The sequence below is a fragment of the Phalacrocorax carbo genome, chromosome 26 (assembly GCF_963921805.1).
Source record: "Phalacrocorax carbo chromosome 26, bPhaCar2.1, whole genome shotgun sequence".
Taxonomy (NCBI): Eukaryota; Metazoa; Chordata; class Aves; order Suliformes; family Phalacrocoracidae; genus Phalacrocorax; species Phalacrocorax carbo.
In genome coordinates, this window is record NC_087538.1 from 1,843,557 (window position 1) to 1,870,368 (window position 26,812).

A 26,812-nucleotide genomic window follows, 5' to 3' on the forward strand; every position below is an offset into this window, starting at 1 on the left:
GCGCTGGGAACGTTGTCTTCCCTGGGCTCTGCCTCTGTCGGGACGGCTGCGTGTGCGCTCTGCCCTGAGACACTCGGCGCCTGCGCCCGCCTGTCCAGGTACGCCAAGCAGTGTGCAACAGAGCACACTTTCAGGAGGGACCTGAGGAGCTTTTGCTAGCTTGGCCGCGTTGGAGAGGGACTGCAGCTCCTGCATGCAGGAATAGTCGTGTTGGAGAATAACCATGGGAGGCAGCTGGGTAAAGGGGCTCTAGTGTCAAACGCTGATGTGTCTCGGGTTTGGGTTTGTTCATGTAAAGGGAAATGAAATCTGTGGTCTGCATCAGATACGGGATCGGGGCTGTTGGGGGCTGTATTTCTGGGGAAAATGTCACTGAGCCAGTCATGAATAGTAATTCAAAAAGCTCTATAATTGTGATCTTTCCCTGCTGTTCAACAAAGCGGATGCTGTTTTTCTCAACAGAGCATAGTTTTTCTTCCATTTCTTCTTCTTTGGCTTCTTCCCACTCTTTGTCCTCTTTCCTTAGACAATGTGACCCGAGCAGTGTCAGGCAATGGTGTCCCTTCTCTGACCACCAAGTAACGCTTCCCTGAGATCACTTTAGCTTCCACATCTGGCTGAGTGAAAGAATGACGCCCGTCAGCCTCAGCCTCCCTCCGTGCGAGAGTGAGCCTCTACGTGCACGAGGGAGTCCAGAGCTGACTGAGAGTGCCTTGGGTGCTGCCCTTTCTAAAAGCGAAGGGGTTTCTTGCAGCTCTCCTTGCAAAGTGAGTGTGTGGTTTGACACGTGCATGAGCTAGCAGGACGGCTTACGGCCACAGAATGGAGATGGGCAAATCCCCTCTCCTTCTCCCCGGTGCAGTGTCCTGCCTCCTTCCTTGTGCCAGCTTTTATGCTTGCTGGCTCTCTCTGCAACCCCGTTTCACTCTCTAAGCTGGTGGGAAACTCTCTGCTCTTGTGGGTGCGTTCCCTGTCTGCTTGGGGAGTTAATGTGGCTCCTAAGGAGCTCTAAACCGTGTGCAGGTCAGGGCAAGGGAAGGCACAGGGATACAGGAGCAGAAGGAAGGAGCAGATGGAGAGATGGGGGCAGCAGCAAGGCCTCTCTTTTGGTGGCACTGAAGTGAACCTGGTTTGTGACATCACGTCTGCAGCTGCGACTGACCGTATCTTTAGCTTTTCCTTCAGTAAGCCCGTAACATTGTTGGCCTTTGAATCTGACTTTCATGTACTACATGTCAGTCAACGGTGACATCCCAGAACACTGACTTGGCTGGATGTGATTCTGCTCAAACATGTAATTTCTCAACTTGTTCTTTCTTATTTATTTTCTGGAGCTTTTTAATGCAAAACTCACTCTCTGACTCGTGCCGCCTTGCTTGACTTGACTCCAGTGTCTTGGGCTTTTTCCCGTGTTGTTTATCCTGTCAGTACCCCTGCGTCCCTTTTTGTTGGTGATCTCGTAGGCATCAGAAAAGCAAAGGATTCTGCTTTTGCTCTGCTGTGAGATCCAAACCTGTCCTGAGTGCCCTTTTGTTAAGGAAAAGAGCCGCAGGAGGTGGCCGGGAGATTATTCACGGCAAAGGGATGAAAGTTCTGTCAATCTCAGAAATGTCGATGGCTGTCAGGAGCCTCTTTTGGCATTTTCGTCTCTATTCACAGTGAAGAATGCGAGACCTCGCGGCTCAGGTAACGAGCAGCCTGCTGCAGTTTCCCGAGGTGACCATTCAGGCTCTTGGGGAAGATGAGCTCACCCGAGGGTCTGTGCTGCGCGGGCGGTTTTCCAGAGGTGAGCCTTTTCCTTGAAATTGGGTCTTGCTGTGAAGTTGTTACTGCCTGGAGGTGACCTGAGGCACGGGGTCACAGCATCAGCTGTGTCAGGTTGGTGCTGCTCAGGTGCGTCAGGTTTTGGGAGAACAGAAAGGATGAGCTATGACAAAATGATGAAAAATGTTAACATTAAAACATTAGTAGAGTTAAACTTTGAAAGGACAACAGCCTGCGGCAGTCTTGAGCTATTAAAATAACACGGGCAAGTCAGTGAGCCCTCCTCAACTTCTAATGGAATGAAAGGCAGTTTACAAAAGAGTCCTGGTGTGGTTTTGGGCTGTATTTATTGGTACCATCATAACATCCCGTGCAGAACTAGTTCTCCCACAGTGTTAGAGAGGCAACCCCCCCTGCTTTTTCTTTCCTAGCCTGACTAAAAACAGAAGGAAGAGGAAAGCCCTGTTGGGCGCTGCAGCCAGGTTTGCAGAGCATTTAATGGGACACAGAGGAGTGTCCCAGGAGAGCTGCTGAGAGCGGCTGAGCAGATGAGGTAGCTGACTTTGTCGGTGATCTGAAGGTAGAGCCGGGGGCCTGCCTGGGTGTCCGGGCTTCTGCTGAGACCATGTAGAATCTCTCTGTGTGACTGTAAGTGCAGTAGTTGAGTTAATACTCCCTTTGTGTTGGAAGTAGTTCAGTGAAACTAAATGTGCTAACTTCTCTCTGTGATCAGCGTGTGTAAAAGTTGAAATTGGCTCCCGCAGTGCCCATTTTAAGGTAATTCTTTGTTGAAGTCCAAATCCCTGCCCAAAGTAGGCGTGTGTCGAGCAAAGTTAGTCAACTAGAAAAGAATTGGCTGAGATTTTGCCATATTTGAAGTATGCTTTAGGAGTTGTATTCTCATATGTATTTAGATGATTTCTAGCAAAACCAAGCTGAATATGGTATAAAGACTAGAGACCAATCTATTGTAATCTTTATCCCAAACAAGCAGAACTCTTCAGTGCAGGAATGACAAGTCCAAATGCAAAATCATAAGGTGGTTCATTTTACGATGCATTGGTTGAGGATTCAGTGGGTGATTTTCAATAATCCACCCGAATTCGGTAAGCCTCTCTTGCTCTGTGAGCTACTTCTGTTGAAGCAAAGGGGCAGTGATTGTGATTTTCCCGTTGTTTTCAACCCTCTCTTGGGAGTTTGCTTTAGCCAGCCTTTTCTCTTCTTCCAGGGAGAGATGGGCTGGCCTGGCTGGCGTGTGGCCCTCAGCTGGAGGTCGTGAGCGCTGTGACGGGAGAGCGGCTCTCTGCACACCGTTTCAGTGGAGCCCGTGAGCAGCCTCCCACCATCCGCGTGGTGAAGGAGGTTTCCTGGCAGACGGGAACGGGGCTGCTGGTTGGCTTGAGAGAAGCAGAGGGAAGTGTTCTCTGCCTGTACAACCCTGGAACATCGAGCGTGGTTACAGCAGTAGTTCTGCCAGGAAGGGTGGGTGCTTTTTAATGGGGGAAACGTTGTCAGGTGCTGCATAACGCTGTTTCAGGAGCAGCTTTGGAGCGTCTCTTTGCTAGGACGTCCATTTTCTCTATTGTGTCATCATACTGTCACTGCAGAGTGTCCAGTCGAGAGCACCTTGATGTGAAATCGTGGGGTTAACGGTACCGTTATCCTTTGAGTTTGCTGAGAGTCAAACAAGTTTTCTGGTTTTACAGTAGAGCACGTAGTTACCTCATTCTCCACTTTGACAAAAAGGCCTGGAAAACTACCTTTTTTTTTAGCCAGAGTGACAAAGAACTCGTCCTCACCCTGCCTTTCAAGTGTTGGTAACATACATGTCCTGAATGGTTCATTATGTCAGAAATACTGTCTTTAAAACATCTCAGATGTCCATGGCTGTGCTGTAGCTGACTTCGGCACATTCCCAGGAGTCTCGGACTAGCAAGCAGGTGACTTTGGAGCAAAGCACATTTTTCTGTTGACTTAGGATGGGAAAAAACAGGCTTCACTGCGTTACCTGGCAGGTGGTTACAGACTGACTTTCAGCCTGAAGCCCTTGAACCTCTGCTTATTGCATATGGTGCTTGTGCCGGTGGGATACTCTGGTGTAACGTTGCTAATTTTCCCTGCCTTCTCTAACCCATAAACTCAAATGACGTCCTTTCCCCTCGGCTCCTTATCTGAGTGTAGACAAGAGTCACCTTAAGGTAATGGAACATCAAGGTTCCCTCTGTCTTTACCACCTTAGAATCTGCGACAGATAAATACTTCCGTAGTACTCAGCTTTCCAGAGCGTGGTTTGGTTTGACTTGCTAGAATCCAGGCGGGGTTTGTTTGTCTGTAGCGCTACAGTGTGACTGCGGGCAGTGAGCGTTTGTGTGGTGGTGATTTCTAACGAGCTGAGCTGGGTTGGTGCTCCGCTGTGTGGGTTTGCCGATCGTCCTGATAAATCTCAGCGTTTGAGATGGAAAGGCAAGCTGTGTGCTGACATAGACGTGCAGTCATTCAGACTTGTAAAAGCAAATCTGAATTGACAACATTAACGGTATTAAATTGGTTTATAACAGTTGCATGTTTCAGAGCTCTGGAATGGTATTTTCCCCACTTTTGCTGGTTTGTGTGAGGCAGAAGGGCAGCATGCAGAGTCAGGGAGCTGAGACAGGATTTCTGCGTTCGTTCCCAGAAGGAGCTGGCAGCAGTGTAGGAGAGTGTGCAAAGCCAGTGGCTGGTGCCGTGGGAAAACAGGCAGTTCCAGGAGCTTCTACAGGGAAAACTGAAGCGTTAAAACTGGGAACCTGTATGCAAAAGTGGAAAAGGTGGATTTGGGGCCAGTTGTACAACAACAAAACGAGACCTTAAAAGAAAAAGAAGTTAACAGCAACACGGGAACTTTGGCTGATTCCGCAGCACGATATGTGCAGTGTTTCTGCTTTCCTCCTGAGAGTCATCAAGGCTTGGAGCAGCAAGAATTCGAATAATCAACGCACTTTTGGTGGTGCTTTGAGTAGCTGAGATGATTGGAGATTTCATCTGATTTCCAGGAAGTGTGAAACAATATAAAGTTGTCTGAAATACTGCGGGCACTTCTAGGAGTAGAATTCTTGTGGCCCAGGGGAAAGGTAAATTCTGTAGCAGATTGCCAGGCAGCGCAGTCACGGCAAGTGCTTGATACGGGAGAGGAGAGAACTTTGGGGCTTCGAGGTTTGGTCAATTTTTCCCCACCTCTGGGGAGAAAACCCAATATATTAAAAAAAAGGACTCCTTGTGGTGCTCACTGCTCTGTTCCGTTGTCGTGTAACAGGTTGCTGTTGATGTAAAGCTCCCTGGTGTCACTGTGTGACATTATGCAAGGAGGCTGAAGGGCAGCCCGTGTTCTTTTGTTGTGGAGCCTTAGTGCAGGAGCCCTCACGTGCTGGTGTCTCTGCTGGAGCCGTCAGGGCTGTCCCGGGAGGGGCTGCAGGTGCGGAAAGGTCTGTCTTCATCAGGGCCTTGTACTAAAGCTGCTGGCAGGCGGCTCCGCGTGTTACAGAGCAGCGTGCGCGTCTCCTCAGCCGGAGCTGGCTTTTGGCGAACCAGCTGCTGGGCTTTTTGCCGCTGTTTCGGCACTGAAAACTTTTCTGCTTTCCCTGGTTGCTCTGTTGATTCTAAATGAGGACTGGTGTAGCTTTCCCTAAGCTGGTATCTCCCTTCCGCTCTCTGTAACAATACTCCCTTGCCGTGGCAGCGGTGTGTCTCCCCTGCAACTTGGCCGCTGCCGCGTCTGACTGAGAGCCGAGATTTGCCCTAGTACCTGTTTGGCAAAGAAGGCGTGGGCTGTATCCCAGTGCTGACGGGCTGGGGGCCGTGGGAGAGCGAGAGTGAGTTTGGCCTTTCTTACTCCAGTCCCTTAAATACGGTCAAGTTTCTTGCATTTAACGGATTTTCTGTGTTGTCTTTGAGTTAATGGTTTCTAAGTAGAAAATGGAACTTGGTAAGCTGTGATAATAGACTGCACCATTGCAGTTGGAGTGAGCTCAGCGAAATCCCTGCAGGAAACCCCGTAAACGGAAGGCAGTAACGGATGTTTGTACAGGACATTTTTGGGGGTTGGTTGGTTTGTTTGTTTTGTCTGGATATAATTGGGATCAATGCTGTGTTTTTAAGTCTGAGAAACCTGTATTTACTTTCTTGCTTCTGATGGGCTGATTCTGGCTTCACTTTTGAGTGATTTCTCTCAAAGCTTGTCAAAGAGCTGAAATACTAACTTGTAGTTTTCCTGTAGGTAACTGCTGTAGAGCCCATAACTAACCCCGGAGGAGCCAGCGTGAGGCCTTGGCACCTGCACCGGGCTCTGCAAGGGTTTTGTGGCGTGGCAGCGGTGGCGACAGATGTTGGTCATCTGCTTGTGGTGGACCTTGGTTTGGATGATCTCTCTTGCAGTCAGAGGGAGAATGAACCATCGGGTGAGCTTGCGGTTTCTAAACTTGAACGGAAAAGTAAGAAAACTTGTGTCTTTTCAATCAACAACACGCATCCCACTTTGAAGCTACTGCTGTGCAGACGTTTATGACTGCTGATGACAGGTGGCGGTTTGACATCGTCTGGCCCTGAAAGGATTAAAAATGGGAGTGGCTTCATACTCCTCCTAAGGTTACAAATACCCCCTCCCACCAGGGTCCCTCTGTCACGGTGATTCTCACCAGTGAGGGGTAGGAATCTGACCATCTGAGTCGGTGCAGCTGCCTGACAGGAAGGTGTGTCGGACGTGCCCTATTTCCTGGGAATGTTCTTCTGCTTCTGTTCATTGACTCGGGGCAAAGTTGAGGCTTGTTTTTTAAAGTAAATATGCCTTACCAAAATCCCTGCATTTCACCAAACGGAACCTGTACTTGGTGTACTCGGATTGCATACGCTGTTTTTGCTCTTACAAGAGTGGCCTTGGGAGCTGGTCTCACTTCAAGTAGCTTCACCGTGAGGCCCAAACTGCTGATGTGCAGAGCCCAGGAAGAATTTGTCTATGGAGGTTTCGCTTTCACCTGGTTTTGAAATAGGAGCGAGGATACCTGTCCAGTCAGAGAGTTCCTATGTGCTCTGAATGCGTACAAAATGGGAAGAGCAGACAAAGTATTGCATCAATGGGTATTTTGCCGGGGACGGTAGAATTAGATCATCCATGTTGTCACGTCAGTGTTTCAAATGCAACCTGAATGGCCTAACGCATTCCTTTATTGTGTGGTTTTGTGCGTGTAGCTCTAGTAGTTGTCACCAGAATTGCTGCTGGAGTTCCACTAAGAAGAGAAATGGTGACCGGGGAAGGGAGACATCTCTGCCTTCAGTTACAGTGTCCTTCAGGAACAGCAATATCGACCCTGTGCTACATCAGCAGAAGCAACCAGCTCGCCGTGGGTTTTTCCGACGGCTCCCTGTCACTGTGGAATATGAAAACTCTGCAGCGGGAGTAAGTCGGCCTTTGCACTTGGTCACGCCTGGAGGTGCAGGGCTCTCAAGTCTCTGCTTGAGGAGGAAGTCTGTTAATTGAAAGAGCCCTTTTTCAGGGAGGGAAATGTGGAGTGTAATCTTGGCCTGTTTAGGAATCCCCTTCTGAAGTAGCCATTGAGCCATACCTGGATTCAGTGGGCCGCCTTCTGCCCAGCGGGCTGGGATTGTTCTCCTTATTGTGCCCGTGGGCTGAGGAACTGCGGAAAGCTCCCTTCTCTGGGTTCTGTCAAGCAGTCAGGGTGTGAGAGAGCTGCTTTCCATAAGGCAGTTTGTTCCACCAGCAGTATTCAGTGACAGCAGGAGTTGTGTGTGTTTCAATGAAAGAGATTGTAGACATTATTTCTCAGAAGCAGCTCCTGCAATGAGGGCACCCATTGAAAGGCTGAAGTATGTTAATGATGGGATTGTGGTGATCATATTCTTTAAAGCGTCCCGGTTGAAAGGAGTGAGACGTGAAGGATCAAGAGCTGATCTGTGGCTGAAAAGACATTCTCTCCCACATTTCAGCCTCGAGCAAAAGAGGGGACTGACCCATGCCAAGGCAGCGATGCATGGGAATGAAAGTCTGCTTGGAACACTTGGAGGGGGAATAAGGGTCATGTCAAGGGATAAGCAACAGAGAAATGAGGGAGATGATTTCAGCTCTGCCAAAGAGCAATCCCCCCTGGAATATCTGACCCAATTCAGATCGGGATTCACTTAAGCAAATCTGCAGTGACTCACCGGGAACTATTGGCGGCATGAATAGAGAGTGGAGGGATAGTGAGGTGGCAGGAATAGATTGTGAAGGTGCAAGGAAGGTTCAGAAGACTGGAGGAGAAAGGCTTTAGATAGTCCAAGTAAAGAAACAAGACACTACTGGTGTTTGGCGCTGTTTTCAGCTTGTGCAGAAGAGAGGCTGCATTTTCAGTTCAATATTGAAGCAGGCGACAAGAGTAGGAAGAATCTTTTGCCTGGCAGCTGAAGGAATCTTTCATGTTCCTGCTCCGCAGGCAGAGGAGGAGATAAAGCCAGGTTATTGCCCGTGATGGACAGTAATTTCCTCACCTCGTGGCTGTTGCATCAAAAGCAGTCGCTCCCGTGACTCCCTTGTTTGAGACGGGAGTGTGACCTTCTGTGCCTTGAGGAGAAGCACGTCAGGGGCTCTTTGCTCAGAAGATGCTTCTCCCCTTCTACAAACAGGCAGGGCCACCAGGCTCACCTGCTTTCTGTTTTTGTTAACCCTGCAGGCACCACTGTCAGCTTGAAGGAGGAAGGATTCCTGTCTGCGCCGTTACTTTTCAAGAGCCTGAGCACGATCCTCGCAACTGCTGCTACTTGTGGGCTGTTCAGTCGACGCAAGAAAGGTGAATAAAAGCTTACTATCGGCCACTGGGATTTTTTTTTTTTTTTGAGCATTTGTTCACCTAGAGTTGACCCACGTGTATTTGTTTTGTTGAATTAGCCGTGCAGGAGATTCTCTCCGGTATGGAAGGGGCTGACGGTGCGATTTGTACAGGATGTAACAGGGATGGAGAGGGACCTACTAGTTCCTCCCTGCTGAAAGGCAGCAAAGCGACAGTGGCTCTATTTCTGTGCTGGCATTCTTCAATGGCTTCCTTTGTTTCCTGATGACTGCTTCATGATTTGCCTGATATTCACACCGTGGTATTAAAATACCATGGAGCGCAGTGGAGGCTGCAGCTCCAGAGCACTGACGGTGCGGATCCACCAGCCTGCTGCCCCTAAAGGAGGAGGTGACAGCATGGCCGGTTCCCTGGTGCCAGCCTGAGCCTTGGTGAGCCAGCTCAGCTCGGCTGGCAGGGAAGGTGCTCAGCAGCCAAGTCGGTGGTTTCCTGCTGGGCTAATGACTGAAAGGAGGGTGTGGAAGGTGCCGTGTGTGCAGGGGAGGGACTGGAGCTTTGGTGGGAAGGGAAGGGGAGAAAGATCTGCCCCTTTCAGCATCAGCAAGCTATTTACTCAGCTCGGCTGCTCATGGAGTGGCAATCTTTTTCAGTTTGACTGTAAAGCAGTTTTGATTGCGAGCTCTTCAATGCCAAGAACTGTTCCCAACCATTTTTACTCCATAGAACATCTTGAAGCTTCCAGATTGTATGGGTAGCCTTTGCCCCAGAAGCTGTTAGTGTCCAAATTTCCTCCTTTGTGGTTTAGCGGCTAAATGTGACCAATTCTCAGGTTTTGGGAAGGGCTGTTTTTCTTTTCAGCAAGACAGTGCTATTCAGGAAACCTCAGCCTAGACCTAAGGAAAGGGTAACGAGGACTATAAAGCAGCTTTGTAACCAAATGTCATCATTTGTACCTTTTCCAGTGAAGGCGATGCCGTGAGTTTACATCTGTTGCAGTTAGCGTTCGCAGACAGGAGGCCCTTGGCTTCAGGACAAGTCATGTACGAGGTAAGACGTGCACGTCCGTGAAAGGATGGAAAGAGTCCTTTTCCCTAAGGGAGTATCAGTGAAGTTGGCAGGGGGAATATTGACCATGACAATTCAGAGATGACTTAAAAAGAAAGAATCTTTTGCTGAGTCTTCCCGGGCACGGCCTTTGTCCATACTTTTTGAAAAGAAGTCGTACAATTTCATACCGCCGTGTCGTGTGTTCCAGGCAGGGCCGCCTGCAAAGAGCCCGTATAAATTCAGTTCCCGAAGAGGCAGCAGCTTTTACAAATAAAATGATTCTTCATTTAAACACCAAGTGAATGGCCTGTAGGAAGAGAAGACAGGGCTTTGAGTAGCTCTGTTTAACCAAACTGCAGAGTTGAATAAGGTTCTGTCTGTCTCCCTTCCTTAAAACACGGGCGTACAGCTTTATTCTGTTCCGGTCTTCAGGTTTAAATTCTTGTTTTCCCTTTGAGCTCTGTCAGCAGGACTTCACATGACGCTCACCTGCAGGGTCTCTTCGGTGCTGGTCCTGAAACTTAGTAGCTCTAAAGAGAACTCTTTCTACTTTTTGGCTGCGTTACCTACGAACTCTGCTCTTGAAGCCAGCAAAATAGGCAAATACAGTAAAGAGTGGTCTGATTTGGTCAAAAAAGTATATGTAAATTTTGAGAAGTGGCTCCAAAGAGGTTGTGTTTAAAATAGAGATGAACTAGCCTTACCTCTCTGTTATCTAACAGATAGAAGACGCGTTTTTAGAACGTATTATTTTATTCAGTGTTATGCCTGAAACCCTTGCAAAATCTTTTGGATGGGAAAGTAATCTTAATTCAGAGCATGTCTTTCCTGTTGAGGTGCGGTAGGAGAGGATCTGTGCTCTACAGCCTTGATATTTATTAGTAGTATTTCCTAGAATGGTTAAGAGAAAGCTTGCCTGTTCTCAGAGTAGGTGAGTTACATGTAACATATCAGGTCATACGAGAATGGATTGTCTCACGCCAGTTCCTTCTAGAGCTCTGAAACTTTAGGAAACTTGGGTAGAATGAGGTACAATCAATTTTTTTATTTTCTGGTAGGTTTTTGGAGATTTTTAGCTGCTTAGCTTTTGGTTTTGTTTGGTTGGTTTTTAATTGTAGAGCTGCTCTTTGTCCACAATCCACACACCCATGTGTTGTAGGGTAGAGCATTTGACCAAGTGCTGTATTTGGAAAGACAGTATTTCAGTCAATGCTTGCTTAGCAAATGGTGGTCTCAGAGGTTCCACACAATCCTGCTGGAGTTTCTGTAGGTCTCAAAGTAGTTGGCTGACTCTGTAGTAATTCGTGCCCCTAAACGCCTTGCCCACGTGCATGCCATGTCCGCCGGGTTGTTTTGCTGTTGGCTGCACTTGGTGAAGGCAGGGAGGCATATTTCACCCTTTAGTCCCTGAGGAGGTGAGAGGAGGAGCTGGCAGGAGCTGACGTGGTTTGAGAGAAGGCTGTGACTCAGTAAGACGTTCTCATGGCTACTCCCGAGGGATGGGCATTCACTCTAGCGGTGTGTGCCTATAGATAATGCCTCGCAAGAGAGCTTTGGCTGCTGGAAGGCCGTGACTCCTCTAACTTCATCAGTTCTGTGATCAAGTCATGGAGCAAAGCGCTTTGCATGCCTATGTATGGCATTATTTCAGATCTCTCTTTCTAGATAAATACGTAGGTTTGTGAAGAAACCGGGATGGTGCAAGGAATTCTGCAAAACACATTTAGAACCAGTAATGCGAGGGAAATGCTCAGTTCTGAAAATGTGCAAAGCTTTTACGGCCAAACTTACCCGTTACGGTTTGACACTCAGTTCTCTTGCTTGTCAGCTGTAGTTTCTCTTTGCCATCAGATTAAGCGCCTGGGAGAGATACAGTACAATATGCAGGTTCTATTAGACATGGACATTCTTTCCTACTGAGGTGTAATGTCTGCTTTTCTCTCAGAATGACCTTTCTCTCGCCTGTGATTTTTTCCGCAGGGTTTGGCATCCTGTGTTGAAAAGTACAGTTTGGATCTGACGGGTGGAGCCTTTCCCTTGAGAGGGCAGGGCAGCAAGGCCAAACTACTCAGCTGTCAGGCTGTAGAAATCTTTCCCAACTGCATTGACAGAGAAGGCAGCGTTGATGAAGGTTTGTTCCTGATGCCCGTCTTTGGTTGTTCTAAACTAGATGGTTTTGGCATCCAAGCAGTGAATGCTGTTCCATACCCACAGCCTGAAAGTCTTCAATATCTGTATAGACTAACTTCTTGGGCTTATTTCAAAGGAAAAACTGGGTGCTTAGGTTCTGTGGGACTTGTTAAAATAAACCCTATTTTTCCCTTCAATGCTTGCTGACATGCTGTAGCGATGTCTGGTGGGGTCACCTCTATAACACCTGTCAGTCATTTTATTCCTCCAGCTCTCGTCTTTGAACAGTCAGATCATCCCCTCCATTGCTTAGGAATGTTCCCTCAACTTTCTTTTTTCCCCTCTTCCAACTTATGCCTGCACCTGCATCCAGCTGGCGGCCGGTCACGAGTGCTGTTCCCCAGGGCTCGGTCCTGGGGCCAGATCTGTTTGATACCTTCCCCAAGCACCTGGATGAGCCGGCAGTGTGCCCGCGTGGCCAGGAAGGCCCCCAGCATCCTGGCTTGTATGAGAGATAGTGTGGCCAGCAGGAGTAGGGCAGTGATCGTCCCCCCCTACTCGGCGGTGGTGAGGCTGCACCTCGAATCCTGTGTTCAGTTTTGGGCCCCTCACTACGAGAAAGATACTGAGGCGCTGAGTGTGTCCAAAGAAGGGCAGCGAAGCTGGTGAAGGGTCTAGAGCACAAGGTTTAGTTGGGATCTTAGGGAAAATTTCTTCACAGAAAGGGTTGCGAAGCAGTGGAACAGGCTGCCCAGGGAAGTGGTGGCGTCACCATCCCTGGAGGGAGTTAAAAGACGTGCAGACGTGGCGCTGTGGGACAGGGTTTAGTGGTGGGCTTGGCAGTATGAGGTTTACAGTTGGGCTCGATGATCTTAAGGGCCTTTTCCAACCTAAATGATTCTACGAGTCTATGATCTGCCTGTGCACTTTGCCCTCTCTGTGTCTAATAGGTTCCTACACCTACAAGCTCTTAAAGCAAGAGCTTCTGGCTTCCCTTGTCCGGATCGACAGTTAAAACTCCTCTGGTGTCTTTCACTACCTTGCAATAATGAGATGTGCATCTCTGGGTTTGCACATCCAGTGATGCTCTGAGCACATCTCTGAGCCGGCTGCAGTGATAACTTTCACAGCCTTTTGTTTGGGTGTGTGAATGCCCTTCCCTCTCTTCTTACTGGCCTTAACTTATGTCTGCTGTTACAAAGACCACACTGGCATGACTTTCTAGGCTATTTGTGTTTATTAGCTTTGTCTTAGTCCTGAAGAGGCAGCTTCCACCTCTTTTGGGGTGCCATCCTCTAACAACAGCGTGTCAAAATCTAATGAAAACCCCTTTGGATTTTCTCCACCTGTGTCATGATTCTGAGGAGAGGGCCTTCTAAAACCTTCTCAAAAACAACCAACAGGCGCACCCACCAAAAAACCCAAACCAAAACCAACAAAAAAGGCCCTTTCGGTCCCCTTTTCATGAAGCCTGAGGCATGGAAAAATGCTTGTAATTTTTCTGATGGCTCCTCATTAGCTTTTATCCAGAAACTATTCAAGTTGTGGGCCCACATGAGCTTCTGTTGGATGTGGGTTGAGGTTAGAAATGAAGCTGGCTTCTGATTTATGGAACTAATTGACATCTTCAAGGGCAGTTTCAGCGGCTCACACAAGTGAAAGGGCCCAGGAGTTCACGATGAAACACAGTAAAGCGTGGGAGGCTCCCTGAGCAGCCCTGATGAACTCAGCAGAGAACAGAGACCCATTTTGCCAAACGACCTGTCTCCTGGTTCCCTGCTCTGTCAGGGTAAAGGATGCACCCCCCACTTTGCTCACATCTGGAGAATGCCTTCTCCCCAGAGACGACAGACCATGCCACTTCTTGAGAGAAGCCGAGTGTAACATGGTCAATGTTTGATGTTAAACTCTTTGTTCCAACCTCCTGTTTGTTGGGGTTGGGTTTTGGTGTTTGTTTTGTGTGATAATTGTGTTCTTTCATTCTGACTGTGCTGGAAAGGAGCTATTCGTAACACCCGTAATCGAGTCGAATCTGGAAATTAAGAATGCCAGCTGAGTGATCAAGTGTATACGACAAGAATTTGTATGCTTTCTAAAAGCAGCAATGTATGTTTTCCTAGGGTGGTGGGTTGTTTTTTGGTTTTTGTTTTTTTCTAACCATCTTGATGCACTCTTACTGTATGGGAGACTTGATTACCTGACAATTGTGTATTGGGTTTGTCTTAGGACGGATACAGGTTGAACTCGCAAAGGGGGGCAGCATGACTGAAACCTATCACAGAGGTGATGCTGTGGTGTACATTTTTAAAATTCTTCTTAGTCAAGTGTTGCGTTTCATGAGTGACGTAACAGAATGAAGCCAAACTAGAAAGTGATGTTTTGAAAATGTCAGATAGATTGTATTTTCTCCCAATAAGAAACAATGTCTTGTCTTTTCCAGTCATATCTCCTGACATCAGTGTCTCCGTCTTCAGCTGGCAAGTGAACACACGCGGCCAGGGAAAACCATCTACTTATTTGGGTGTATTTGACTTGGACTGCTGGTATGAGGCTCAAATGCCAGGCTCACTAAGGTAGGTTTTTATGAAGCTGGTTTCAGTATCCCTCCCCATAATTCACTGGAAAGTCAGCGTTTAGCTTCTGCGCTTGTTTTCTTTCAGGCCAGAAGAATCCCTTCAGGACTGCCCCTATTTTGCACTGTGGTCACTGGACGCTGTAACAAGCACGACTGCTCCAAACCTCCTTCTGGATGTTGTGGTGCAGGAGCGCAGCCTAAGCTGGAGAGTTCCTCCTTCTTACCCACAACCTGAGCTGTGTTTTCACCCAAGCACCTATAATTTTGGTAGGTATTACACGGCTTTGAGTAGTGATAAGCTTAAACCGAGCTCAAATGCCATTTATTGGTTCTCCTGGTCACTGTTTGTCGCGCAAAAACCCAACCAAACCGAAACACCCCAACCCCGCACCCACCCAACCGTGATGACGTTGTGCTGACCAAGTGTGTGCTGTTGTGACACCTGCCTGACAGGCGGCTGGGTCTGGGGGTTGGGTGCTTCTGCAACGCAGCCCGTGAGGTGGTGCTGGTGATCAGATGAAATGACTCTGGGCTGAAGCTCAAAGCGCAGCACCTCGATAGCCCCGGAGGTAAAATTTCTACCCTCAGCCATTATTTTTCTAAAAAAGGCTGTAAGTGATGTCATGAGGAAAACGGGTACTCAGTTGTACCTTTCCAGAGGTTGCTGTGACAAAAATGTAAACTGGTGCTACCATCACGGTGAGAGTATGGAATGTTGTCCAACGTTCGTTGTCTCTGCAGATGGCACGTGCCTGCTGAGCTCTGGAGTTGTTCATGTGACGTGCAGCGGCTTCCAGAAGGAGGTGAGCTTTTACTGTGTCTTTATGGAGAATGTCAAGAGATGGAGCTTTCCTAAGCTTTCCATGGCGCTGCTTTCAGTGTCAGGGATCATTTAATGCTCCTCCTGCCCATCCACACGCGTAACTGCAATTGTACCCTGCCAGTTTTAACAAATGTAATGTTTGAGGTCCCCTCTTGGGAGTGTAAACCCACCGTTGCCTCCCGTTGAAGCACGATCAGGGCCTGAATGTCTAGAAAGGAAGAGAGCGCTGCTCTAGGAGCAGGAAGAGAAAGTCGGGGAAAGCTGTTCCTTCTCTCTCATCAATGAGTGCAACTGCCTGCGTGGTCCTGAGTTCGGGTTTTGATCCCTGATGAGCTGGGAAAAGAGGACAGAATGGAGAAAAGGAAGCATCGTTCCCTCAGAACAACCTTCAGGCAGAGGAGCACTTGGTAGGAAGGGGAGAGCAGTCTTTCCCTGCCCTCATCTTCCTCTCTACTGGATTCCTCACCAGATCTGTGGGGGTGCGTTGGGGCAAAGAGCACTTGTGCACAGTGTGGTAGCTAACATGAACGTCTTGGCAGGTTGGCCTGGCCCATAGGCTGTTTCTTTTGCAAGCCTGATGTAGGCTCTTCCATTCAGATTGGGTGATCTGATGTCAGCTCCACGTTGGGAATAATTGGGAAATGCAGAAATTTGTCATACCCTTTGCTGAATTGAGACTAGATCATTCAGAGGCTTGTTAGGCATTTGAGCAGGAATTGCTTGTGAATGTGAGTAAGACAAATGTCAGAATTAGGCACAAGAAGCTTGGTTTGGGGTTTTGTTTGCCTCCGTAAGTCGTACTCGGTGTGTTTCCTTGTCTGAGGCTGGTTTTCAGAAAAAGATGGAAATCTGATGTGTGTATTTGAACGTGTAGAAATGGCTTTGAATGTGATGATTTTATTTAGAAGGGAAAGATACTTGTGAATGTGCTTAAAAAGCCAAAGAAAGAAGCAAACAAAAAGCAAAAGCCCTAAAAAGGAAAATTTGTTGAGGGCTCAGTCTTGGGCCCCTCGGGACAAGAAGGACATAGAGTTGCCGGTGCGTGTCCAAAGAAGGGCAACAAAGGTGGGGAAGGGTCTGGAGAACAGGTCTCATGAGGAGAGGTTGAGGGACCTGGGGTTGTTTGGCCTGGAGGAGAGGAGGCTGAGGGGAGACCTTATCGCTCCCTGCAGCTGCCTGACAGGAGGCTGTTGTGAGGTGGGGGTTGGTCTCTTCTCCCAGGTCACTAGCGATAGAACGAGAGGAAACAGCTTCAAGCTGCACCGGGGGAGGTTTAGGTTGGATATTAGGGAAAATGCCTTCACTGCAAGAGTGGTCAGGCCTTGGAAGAGGCTGCCCAGAGAGGTGGGGGACTCACCATCCCTGGAGGTATTGAAAAGACATGTAGACGTCGCACTTGAGGGCCTGATTTAGGAGACATGGTAGTGTTGGGTTGACAGTTGCGCTCATTGATCCTAGAGGGCTTTTCCAACCTTAAGGATTCTATGTTTCTATGTTCATTTCACCTGGAAGAAGTACCAGAACACCAGCTGCACTAAGCTACTCCTTAACAGTGCACGTCTGTGCCTGCCTGTGCTTTGCCCTTCTGAAGGATCGCCACGGCATTAGAACAGAGTGTTTGAAGCGCCTAAACCTGAAACCTATTAGAACATCAATGTTTCACTTCTTTTCTGTCATCTTGGGAAATGACAACTTAATGTTTGGGGTGTCGTAACTCCTTCATGTCTTCATAGCCTGGAAAGCTGCTTGATCTTGGCTTCGCTGCTTCCATGCAAACGTTGCAGAGTTCTGTTTGTTCTGTCCCCTTCGCGCATTCCTGATGGCAAACTTCTCTGCACCCCATGTGCCATGGGTATAAGCAGGGCACGTTGCTGGGAATAGTTAATTGGAACGCAGTAAATTGAGAGGATAATGCAGAGGCATGCAAATAAAGATTAGAATTAGCCTTTGGGAAGTTGACGTGTCAGGGGAAAAATTCCATGTGCTCCTCACAGCAACAAGCAGCCCAGCCTGTGATGCCTGAGTGAGTGTAGGGTTAGAAACAAGCACTTACTGTTGGTGGTTCGGATGTTGACAGCAGGTGGGATTCTCCTTTGATTTCGCCTGTTACTTTTAGGAGGAGCAGTTAGACGCGGTCTTGTCAGCTGCTGCCCAGACAGGTTCTGTAGGGCTTCTGACTGGCTGCATTAAGCTTTGGACATCTAAAGGTAAGACTTGTTATGTTTTTTTTATGTTGCATGGTTTCTTCGTTTGGAATTCTTGATTCATTTCTTTTTTGTTCTCTCTTTTTAAAGAGCAGCCAAGTTCTGCTGCTAATTTACAGTTTGCCCTTGACTGGACGTGGAGCAGAGTGATCTATACAAAAGACGAATTTGAGCAAATCTGTGAGTACTAGTGCAGCCATGCTGCAAACCTAGAGTCAGTCTTTCCAGTTGAGCTCATTCAGTGATCTGCTGGTAGATGGTCTTGCCCGCAGATCTGGAAGTGCACTTTGAAACTCTGCAATGGCTCTGTAGGCTAACGATTTCATACCTGTTCTTGAAAAGGTGTTGCGCTGTTTGACGGCTCCTGCAGCTCCACTGACCCGCAGAGGTTACAGGCTCTGCAGCACCGCCAGTTGCTTTTGAGCAACCTTAGCACAGTCTTGAACTGTTTTCTAACAGAGGCACAAGAGCTCCCTGGAGAAGGTTTGTCACAGTATTTCTAACTCTCTGGTATGTCTTATGAAGATTTGGAACGATGCTGGGGCTGTAATTGTGGAAAGAGGAGCTTCTGTTGGTTTTGCTGATTGGCAGAAAGTCAGATGTAGCGGGGAGAAGGGGCTTAAATGGGAGGGGTTGGGGCTGCCACTTACCGCGCGTTGAGCTCAGGGCAAGAGTTTGTTGGGGAGCTGGTGCGAGTGGGTGGGGAGGCTGCGGTCAGCAAGGAGCTGTGCAAGCACCCGGCTTGAAATTACAGCAACGGGATGTGGCACTGTGACAAATACTCCCTTTGATTGTCAGCTAGCAGTGCGTGATTGCATGCAAATATTGGATTGGAAATGACTAAAATCAGAGAGGAAGCCTAAATGAGTAACATGTGAAGTGAGTTGCATGAGTTTCTGTAGCTGTTTCTATTAGAACTTGTTCCTGGCATATTGAGGAGAAAAGAGAAAATCCCTTTGCTAGAGTAAACGTCTCTGCTACGTGAAGAACAGGTGCCTTATCCATGAGTGGATTTAGTAGTTCCAACTTCACTTTTTTTTATTAAACCTTTAGTGAATCTTCTTCTTTGTAAGGGTTGCTTGTGATTGTGGGCTTTTACTTCAGAGAAGGACGTGATAGGGAGTGAAAAATGCACAGGCAAAGATTTCTACCATGTTATTTTTCTACTTTCTCTTTAGTGCAATGAGGGGAGCTTTATAAAAAACAAAAGAAATTGCACACCAACAGTCCTCTTAAGCTTCTTTTCATGTTTTGCAGACTTGACAAATAAGCTGGCGGTGACCAGCCTCGCAGCTTTGTATGCACGAGTGGTCCTCTGGTTCTGTGGGTCCCGCCTCCTGCCCGAGGGCTCAGGTAAGCCTAAACTGTCACGCGTCTGTAGCAGTCAGTGCTTCCTATGAACACGTGCTTCCCCATGGTTTTGTCAAGGCTTCCTCAATACCAAGTCATGCCCGTTCAGTGACAGCAGATGCTGAAGTTCTGCTGCTGAAATTGAGATTTCACTGTTTTTTCAACTACGTCGTGTAGAATGATGGAAGCAGTTTCTTTCCGGGGTGTTTCTCAGAAACAGCACTAAGCCTCTGAGGGAGGGAGTTGCTCGTGCCCACAGCTTGAAATCCTTGGGATTGTAAACAAGTAACTCCTAAAGCCCAACACGGGAATGCTTGATTTTACAGTAAAAGCCTGACGTGCGTGTTTTGAACTTTTTACGGATTGTTTGAGGAAAAAATACACCTTGGAAATAGTTCATCATTTGGATGGGTTATAAATCCTATTGTCAGCCTTAACTGCCTTACGCATGTTCACATGACATGTTTAAAAACCCATTCCCTTTGAGAACTGGGGTGTTTTTTTTTAGAGTGAACTTCAGCTGACACTACATGTTCTGGATGCCACATCACCTGTAAGCTTGAAATGGCACTTAGGACAAGGAGGAATTGACTCCTGTGTCGTAGGTCTCTTTTAGCAAAGGCAGAAGGAGGCTGGGCTTCTTTCAAAGTCGGAGGCTTGCCTGTGCTTTTGATGCTTAGCTTGTGTGTTCTTCTGTCTTTTTAGTCAAAAACTGTAGGTTGAAAATGTGATATGACTTCTTTAACTTACTTCTTATTTATTGCCTGTAGGTGACGAGATGCGTTTCTCTAGACCTTTCTACAATTATCCTCTGATTGGGAGCTACTACGCTGGTCATCGACAGCAACTGGAGCGTTTATCAAGGTAGGACGTGCAGGAAAGCTCTAGAGCAGTTCCACTGCAAATTCAGAAGCGGCAGCGAGTGGCTTTTCCATCAGCAGCTGTATTTGCTACGCTTCATGCATTTGCTGGCAACACTCTTGACTGGAGTGATGCGTGTGTCCTGCTGAACAGAGAGGTTCCTTTCCCGTGTTGAAATGTTGATATATACCTCTGCTTAGTGCCCTTTGTTGGTATCATCATTGTTTTGACGTGCACGTAATTCATTGGCAATTCTGTGTCATTTGTTACCACTGGAAAAGGTCGTGTGGTGAGGACAGGATCAGTCACGGCCAGGTCAGCAAGGCACGGCCTTTGCAGAGCAATTGTTCTGGGCACAGAAGAAAGCGTGTTTTAGAAACAAACAAAAAACAAAGCAAAAATAATCTCTCTCAATGACCAGTGATAGATGGCGATAAGGGGATTAGCCCAAATCTCCCACTCCCAAGCACCGCGGTGTCGTTGAAGGAGATGGGCAGAGTCACATGCAGCTGGCACGGCCAGCGCTCTCCTGGCGACTGGATAAAAGCCCCTTCCTCACGGGAGCTCCCTTTCCTGGGCTGGCTCACGAGCATAATGGTGATGTGCCTTGGGTTAGGTGAGAACAGATTTTTCTTTGGCAACTGTTCTGTAACCTAAAGAAAGTCCTCAAGTAGCCGTGGCTGTGGCACCGTGAGCAAGGTGCAGCAGGAGGAGTCCAGGTGGAAGCTGCTCTATGTCAGGCGCTGGCTTTCAAGCTCCTCTTCCTGCGCGTCCTTCTCAGGTAACTCTCGTACAGGCTCACGGGCTCCTTAGAAGCACCACCTCCAGCGTGCTGCTTCTGCTCGTCCTCCTCGGGAAATGAAAGGCTGGCGTCGCAGCCCGCAGGAGCCTGCGATGGGCTTCTGAGGAATGCAGTGTTTCACAGGCCAGCCCTCCGTCACTGTGATGGCACGTGCAGAGGCGCAAACGTGCTGCTTCAGGGGATACCAGAATTCAGCTGCGGGCTCAGCTTTCTGACCGTGACTGTTTTTCAGTAACAGAAGCGAGGTGCTGAGACCAAAGCCTGACATTGCCGTGCTGTGGTCTCACCGCTGTGCGTGGGAACGCTCCCGCTGGGGGCGTGAGGTTTGGGGTAGCTTTGCTCACACTGCCCTTGTATTACAAGGAATGCGGCACAAAAGAAAAACTGAAAACTAAAAGGTCGCTGCAACTTTCCCCTTAATAAGGGAGCTTTTGGGATTCCTATTTGGAGCTCCTTTAATAATTCACTAGGATCTAATGAGCACCTTTCACCTGACTCCGAAATTTCTTTCCAGTCTACTTCAAGTCACGATCGTGCCTTTGTCTGTTTGTTCCTTTCTTGGAGTCGTGGGAGCTTTAGCTGGGTTTGTTCTGGCTGGAGGAAATCTGTGACACCGAGAGGCTGGAATTAGTGTTTTCCTCTGTCAAATCCTCGCTACGTTTTGTTCCAGAGGCAAATGGGACTCTGACTGCCTGATGATCGATGGGATGGTTTCCCAGTTGGGAGACCGAGTTGAGGAGATGTGGCAGAGAGATGAAGGAGGAACGGGGAAATACCCACCTCCTAGCTTACAGGTGAGTGTTGTGTTCCCTGAAAACAACCACCACCACCACCACAAACCCCAGCCCCAGCCCAGCCCTCCCCCAAAGCCAATGATTTCTCAAAGAGAGGACTTTTAAAAAGCTTCTACCTTTTCATTCCAGGCACTGCTGGAGCTCTATTTGCTAGAAGGCGTTGAAGAAAGCCACAAACATGCAATCGTATCCCTTGGAGTTATTTCTGTCACACCTCCAGTATACGCGCATCAGGGGTCTGAAATGTCTGTCACCTACGCGTTCGATGCATTTTCTAATTTGTGCTTCAAACACACTGCGGATGAACACGTGTAGTTAAGAATTAAGTCGCAGACAGAAGCATTGTTGGATTTCTTTGTACTGTGGATTGTTTAGGAATTTTTAAAATGTTTTGTTGCAAAGTCTTTTCTGATGTGAGAAAACAGGTTTACTAAGCAATGTTAAAGGTAGAAAGCTCCCCTAGATTTTCTCAAAATGTAAACTGTTTTTCATTTTTGAAGCACCCACAGCTGTAGCAAACAGCTGCTTCCTCGAGCGATGCACTAGAATGTGCTGCTTCAGAGCAAAAGGATTTCTGACAGCGGTGTACCAGGACCTGATGTTGCTGAAATCATCCATTTTCCAGCACAGCTAAGAGGGCTTGCTTTTGTGCTGTTACAAGTGCGGGCACACAGAATAATAGAGAGAGAGAAGGGAAAAGTCGTTGGGCAGAAACTGAATTTTTAAGCTGCCGAAATACACTGTGTTGCTTTGGTTGTGTGTTGCCTGACCCGAGAGGGGAGCCTAGAGAGCAGGGGCTTTAAAGCTGTTGCACCCCGGAGCTCTCTGATGAGAATAGACCCCCCAAAACAGCTGTCAGAAAGAGAGAGTGACACTGCCGATGAGTGATCCACATACTGGTTTAAATCCAGTTTTAATCATGCAGAGCTAAGCTGTGCTGTAAGGACACCCTAATTTCAGTTGTTTTATATACGCTGGAAAGGAGGGAAGAAACCAGCTGTAGAATTTGTTTGCTTTAATAATCAAGCATTGGCTGTTCTCGTGTTTTGAATGTCCAGCTGGTGGCTCCAGTGACTAAAGAGGGAGCCTGTGTTTCCAACGGAACTGTTTAAATATCGAAAGGCAACCTTTCTGAATGCCTTAGAGAAATCAGAGAGTCTGTCTTTCTGGTTATTTATTCAGAATGCAATTTTGTTGTTAGGGCCTGACTATCTTCAGGTTGCAACAGCATAAAATGGCAAGACTAATACATGAGTATTTTCTGCGTCCTACCACTATGATATTCTTATTTCCTTTTATTATCTATTAATGTTCTATTAACAATAGTAATAATGTTATTTCATGTGATAAATTGTTGGTCTTGCAAATCTATTAGCCTTAATTAGATACTTGATATCAGACAATTTACTTGCTGCTAGACATCACGCATCCCTTTCCGAACAAAACAGAACCTTCCGTCGACTCCTTCGCAGCTGCCTTTGCCATCCCTTCGGGCCTTGTTAAGCGTATCCAAGGATTTTGGCTTCTAGACCACAAGGATTATGATGTAAGCATGTGACAGTTTAGTTGGGCACACATTGCAATACAATGCTATGATCTATCAAATGATGTAAAAACCCTGGTGCTTAGCTGATACCAGGTGATAAAACATGGGAAGCTTCTTTTGTAATGCTGCTTCAGCAGCACCTTCAGCAATACGTGATGATCTGCAGTTTGGTTTTAATTACGTTGAGAGGAAATGGATTAAGACAATGAAGAAGTCAGCGTTAATGCTTGACGTGTGACTTGCCAAAGCCATCTGTTCAGGTTGTTCTCAGCAGAGCAGTCGAGCGCTTTCTCAAAAGCAGTGGTTTGGGGACTTTAACTATTCAAACTGCCATCCTGGCAGCAAGATTTGAGACAGAAGACCGCCAAAGTGACTCTTCAATCTAATTCATGTTCCCTCTGATGCTGAAGGTTGTTCTTTGCCCGTCACAATGTTAATATAACCTGTTTGCCTGGGAGAATGACTTGTCTTTATGAGAGGTGATGTTTGCCTACGGAGATTTGGTTATCCTGGCCAGGTGTGAATCCCTCCTGTCAAAGGACTCCCTTTGTTCTGTACGGCTCACGGAATATCTTTTTTCTGCAGACACTTCAGCATTTATATTTACCTGTCCGGTACCAAGCCCTTCATTAGTCACCATCTAAGTTTATTCAACAGAGATTCACCCTTACTGAAGACACTTTTGAATCGTTTTGTTGTGCGCGTGTGTGTCTCTATATCTTAAGAAACCTGATCTCTACCTTCTGCAGAACTCCCTGGCCCTGCTGGTTGAACCAACTGCAACCAAACCTGTGTCGTGGCAAGACGTGCGAATTCTTCAGTCCCTCATGTGCCAAGGAGAGCATAGGCGAGCCCTCAGATACACGCAGGTGATGAAGCTCTCGGCCTCCAGCTGTAGCGAAGTGCGGCTTTTCCTCACTGTGCTGTTGTCCAATAGGTAAAGAAATATCTGCCACCATTTTGGCACTCAAATACTGTGAGAGGTGGAGAACAAACACTAGAAATCACAATCCCCTGCACTTCCTTTGAACTTTGAGCACAATATCTGGGGGGCATCTTTTTGGTGATACCATTAAGATGCCTTTACGTCTCACAAAATTAACTACAGGTGCATGGCGGAGGCTTGGGCTCTGCTGCAGGAGCACACCACTCAGTTAAAGGAGGAAGAGCTATTAAAAGACATGTATGACATCTGTCGGGAGCTGGGACTAGTGGAAGACTTCCTGAGGCTGCCTTTCACAGACTCTGAACAAGTAAGTGTGGGCAAGAGGAAAATCTGAACCCCCTCTTTGCCAAGAGAAGAGGCAGGGTCATCATATATGTTTTCAAATGTGTTATTTCTCATAGAAGTGTTTGGAGAAATTTTTACGGACTCATGAGATTCTTTTAGTCCAGCATCTGCAGCGTGCCAACTGTACGGCAGCCCCACAGCTGAACCGGGCGATGAACGTTCATCTCATGGTAAGCGTAAAAGTTCTGCCAAGTGTGCAAGGTTCTCTCAGGGGTTACTAACTAGATTTAACAGTGCTCAATAAGAATCCTGCTTTCTTTATCACACCCTTCTTTGAAATACTTGCAATAAGCATCTGCACCTTTCGTTACAGCTGAACTTAAAAGTTGAACAAAAACTTTCACTTCTCCAAAGCGACCCTGTGAAGTTGGAAATTCTGTGTTCAGGGCTGTTGTTGACTCCACGTCAAATAGTTTGTTTGTGTCTGAGGATTAAATAAGTGTCGTGGTTTAGCCGGCAGCTCAGCCCCACACCGTCGCTCGCTCACTGCCCCACTGTTAGATGGGGGAGAGAATCAGAAGGGTAACGCTCGTGGGGTGGGATAAGAACAGTTTAATAATTAAAATTAAAAGAAACAACAGTAGAAATGCAATGTAAAGGAGAACAACGAGAGGTGCAAAGCCCCGGGGGAGGGGGGAAGGGAGGGGAGAGGGGGAACGAACCGCCGAAACAAACCACACGCGCCGCAGCCGCCCACCGACCCGACACTGCGCCGCCTCCGCGCTGCCACTGCCCCCCCTCAATATACTGGTCATGGTGTCACATGGTATGGAATGAACCTGCCATTGGCCAGTCGGGGTCAGCCGCCCCACCATGGCCCCGCCCCTCCCAGCCCCGCCCCCCCGCCACACGGCAGAGCGCGGGAAGCTGGAAAGGCAGCCGCCCCCCACGGTGAGGAGAATTAACCCCTTCTCATCCAAAACCAGCACAATAAGTATCTTTCCTGTCAGCCACTCTTACCATTCAGATATTCAGGGACGTACGTTATGTAGGGTTCGGATGATTGGAAGTTGTTTGGGTCACTGTGGAATGAAGAGTGTGTTGTATGTCATCTCTGGTATCTCACACGCAGCTCTGGGTGCCAACCCACAGGCAACATTTGCATCATGGGTTGTTCTTTTTATTATTTCCTCAAGTTATAGCGTGAGGTCTGCAATTCCACAGCTTTCGTTTTACCACTTTTAGGACAGAAATTCTTACTTAACTTCTGAGTCTCAAAATAGGCAGGTCAAATTCTGTGTTATGTGAACTTCTGTTGTGGTTCTGTGACCCATTTGCTGCTTTCCAGAACCATAGTTTCCCAGGGAAGCAAACTTGTGGGGTGGTTCTGGAAGGTTGAGGTCCTGCGTTTGAAAGCTTCCATCCCGGGGGAAGGGGTGTGTAGGCAGCTTTCTCTTCCTCATTTTAATCCTCACTTCCTCTTGTCCAACGTAACCCGCCGCTGCCCTGGAGATTCAGTCACCTGGGGCAGTGGCGTTTCAGGAAAAACAAGGGAAAGGCACTATTTTGTCAGCCATGTGAAGCTTGTGGGTGCTGACAAGCGTGTCAGAATGAGGTTCTGCAGGGTGCCGGCATGGTTTTAGCTTAAAGTTGTAGGTTCTGCTATTATTCTAGTCTTCCTTCCGCTTGGCTAAATATACAGGGTGAAACTTCTTGCTTTACGCTTTTTGTTCACCAGAACGATCGTGCTCCTCGCTGGAGACAGAGAGCAGTTGCCAGAAATTCTCTCTCAGCCCAGCACGGCAAGACCCTTCCTAGAGGTCAGAGGCAGCTGGCTGTAGAGAGAGCCAAGCCTTACCATCTGCCTTCGTCCGGACCAAGAGAAGGTAATTTTTAGGGGGGGAATATAACGCACAACTAACCATCGCTTTGATTGCACAAGGCTGATCGTTTTTCCCTCGTGCTTTACAGCTGCAAGACCAAAGCCAATCTCGACAGTAACAAAACCAGCTAATGCAGGAAATGTGGATCCAAGGGCACCTTTCAGCAGTCGTGTGTTGGCCAAAGTTAGAGAGTTATGGGTAGGAAATGAGCAGAAACCCAGTTGAGAGAGAGTTTTTCTGTTATGATAATGTTTGTTATGCAAAATACATATATTTATATTATGGTAAATGTGTTTAGAGAATTTAAGATGGCTAAAACTAAAACCCTGATTACCATCAAGCTATTGGTGTATGGATCTTGCTAGACTTGATTGTGTGATCAAATAGTAACCTTTTCCCACTTGCTAACATTTTTCTGCCTTATTTACTTAAAAATAGGCAGAATGATAAAGAGCAGGAAAGAGGCCAGTAGCTGTCAGATGATTTTCCTACAGGTGGTGTGGCCAAATCAACCTCAGTTCTGGTATATTTGGCCTTGAGGGCAATGAAGGTCAGTTACTGCCCTTCTCTGCTGTCCTTTTGTCATGAGAAAAGACCAAGGCCTTGGGCAGATCGTACTATAAGGACATGCCCGGCGTGCAAATAAGGCTGCAGATAACTAAGTAGTTTAATCCCCCATCAGAACCCCTTCTCATGGAAGATGACTCTCAGGGTTGTCAGCGCAATCCATTTATTTGCTGCAATTTCATCCCTTCCCATGTAACCAACCATAAATAGCTTCTGGTGGAGAAGAAGCAACCTCCAGGCAGAAGCCAGCTCATAGCCTCTTGTGAGTTGTTAGGCAATGCTTGTAACCTCTTAGCCTAGGCCAGTCGGCAAATACGATGAAAGAATAGAATTTCACGTGGTAAGATTGCATTTGTTTCTTATGTTGTTGGTACTTTTGTCTTCTGTGCAAAACTTGCAGGTTTCCATCGCAGGAATGCT

At 47.5% G+C, this 26,812-nt stretch overlaps 1 protein-coding gene across 1 annotated transcript; it reads left to right on the forward strand.

Moving 5' to 3' along the window:
* The first annotated feature begins 1,665 nt into the window (after positions 1 to 1,665).
* Positions 1,666 to 26,126, forward strand: LOC135317470 (protein ELYS-like). Its single transcript, XM_064473764.1, has 24 exons — positions 1,666 to 1,786; positions 2,993 to 3,246; positions 6,017 to 6,197; positions 6,985 to 7,192; positions 8,463 to 8,579; positions 9,542 to 9,626; positions 11,607 to 11,757; positions 14,197 to 14,329; positions 14,417 to 14,598; positions 15,073 to 15,209; positions 17,271 to 17,361; positions 17,449 to 17,538; positions 17,701 to 17,845; positions 18,346 to 18,350; positions 18,616 to 18,711; positions 19,479 to 19,572; positions 21,042 to 21,165; positions 21,295 to 21,351; positions 22,565 to 22,711; positions 23,461 to 23,648; positions 23,820 to 23,964; positions 24,059 to 24,172; positions 25,681 to 25,828; positions 25,914 to 26,126. The coding sequence occupies exons 1-24, from the start codon at positions 1,666 to 1,668 to the stop codon at positions 26,048 to 26,050; spliced, it is 3,150 nt and encodes a 1,049-aa protein (XP_064329834.1). The 3' UTR covers positions 26,051 to 26,126.
* The last annotated feature ends 686 nt before the right edge of the window (positions 26,127 to 26,812 follow it).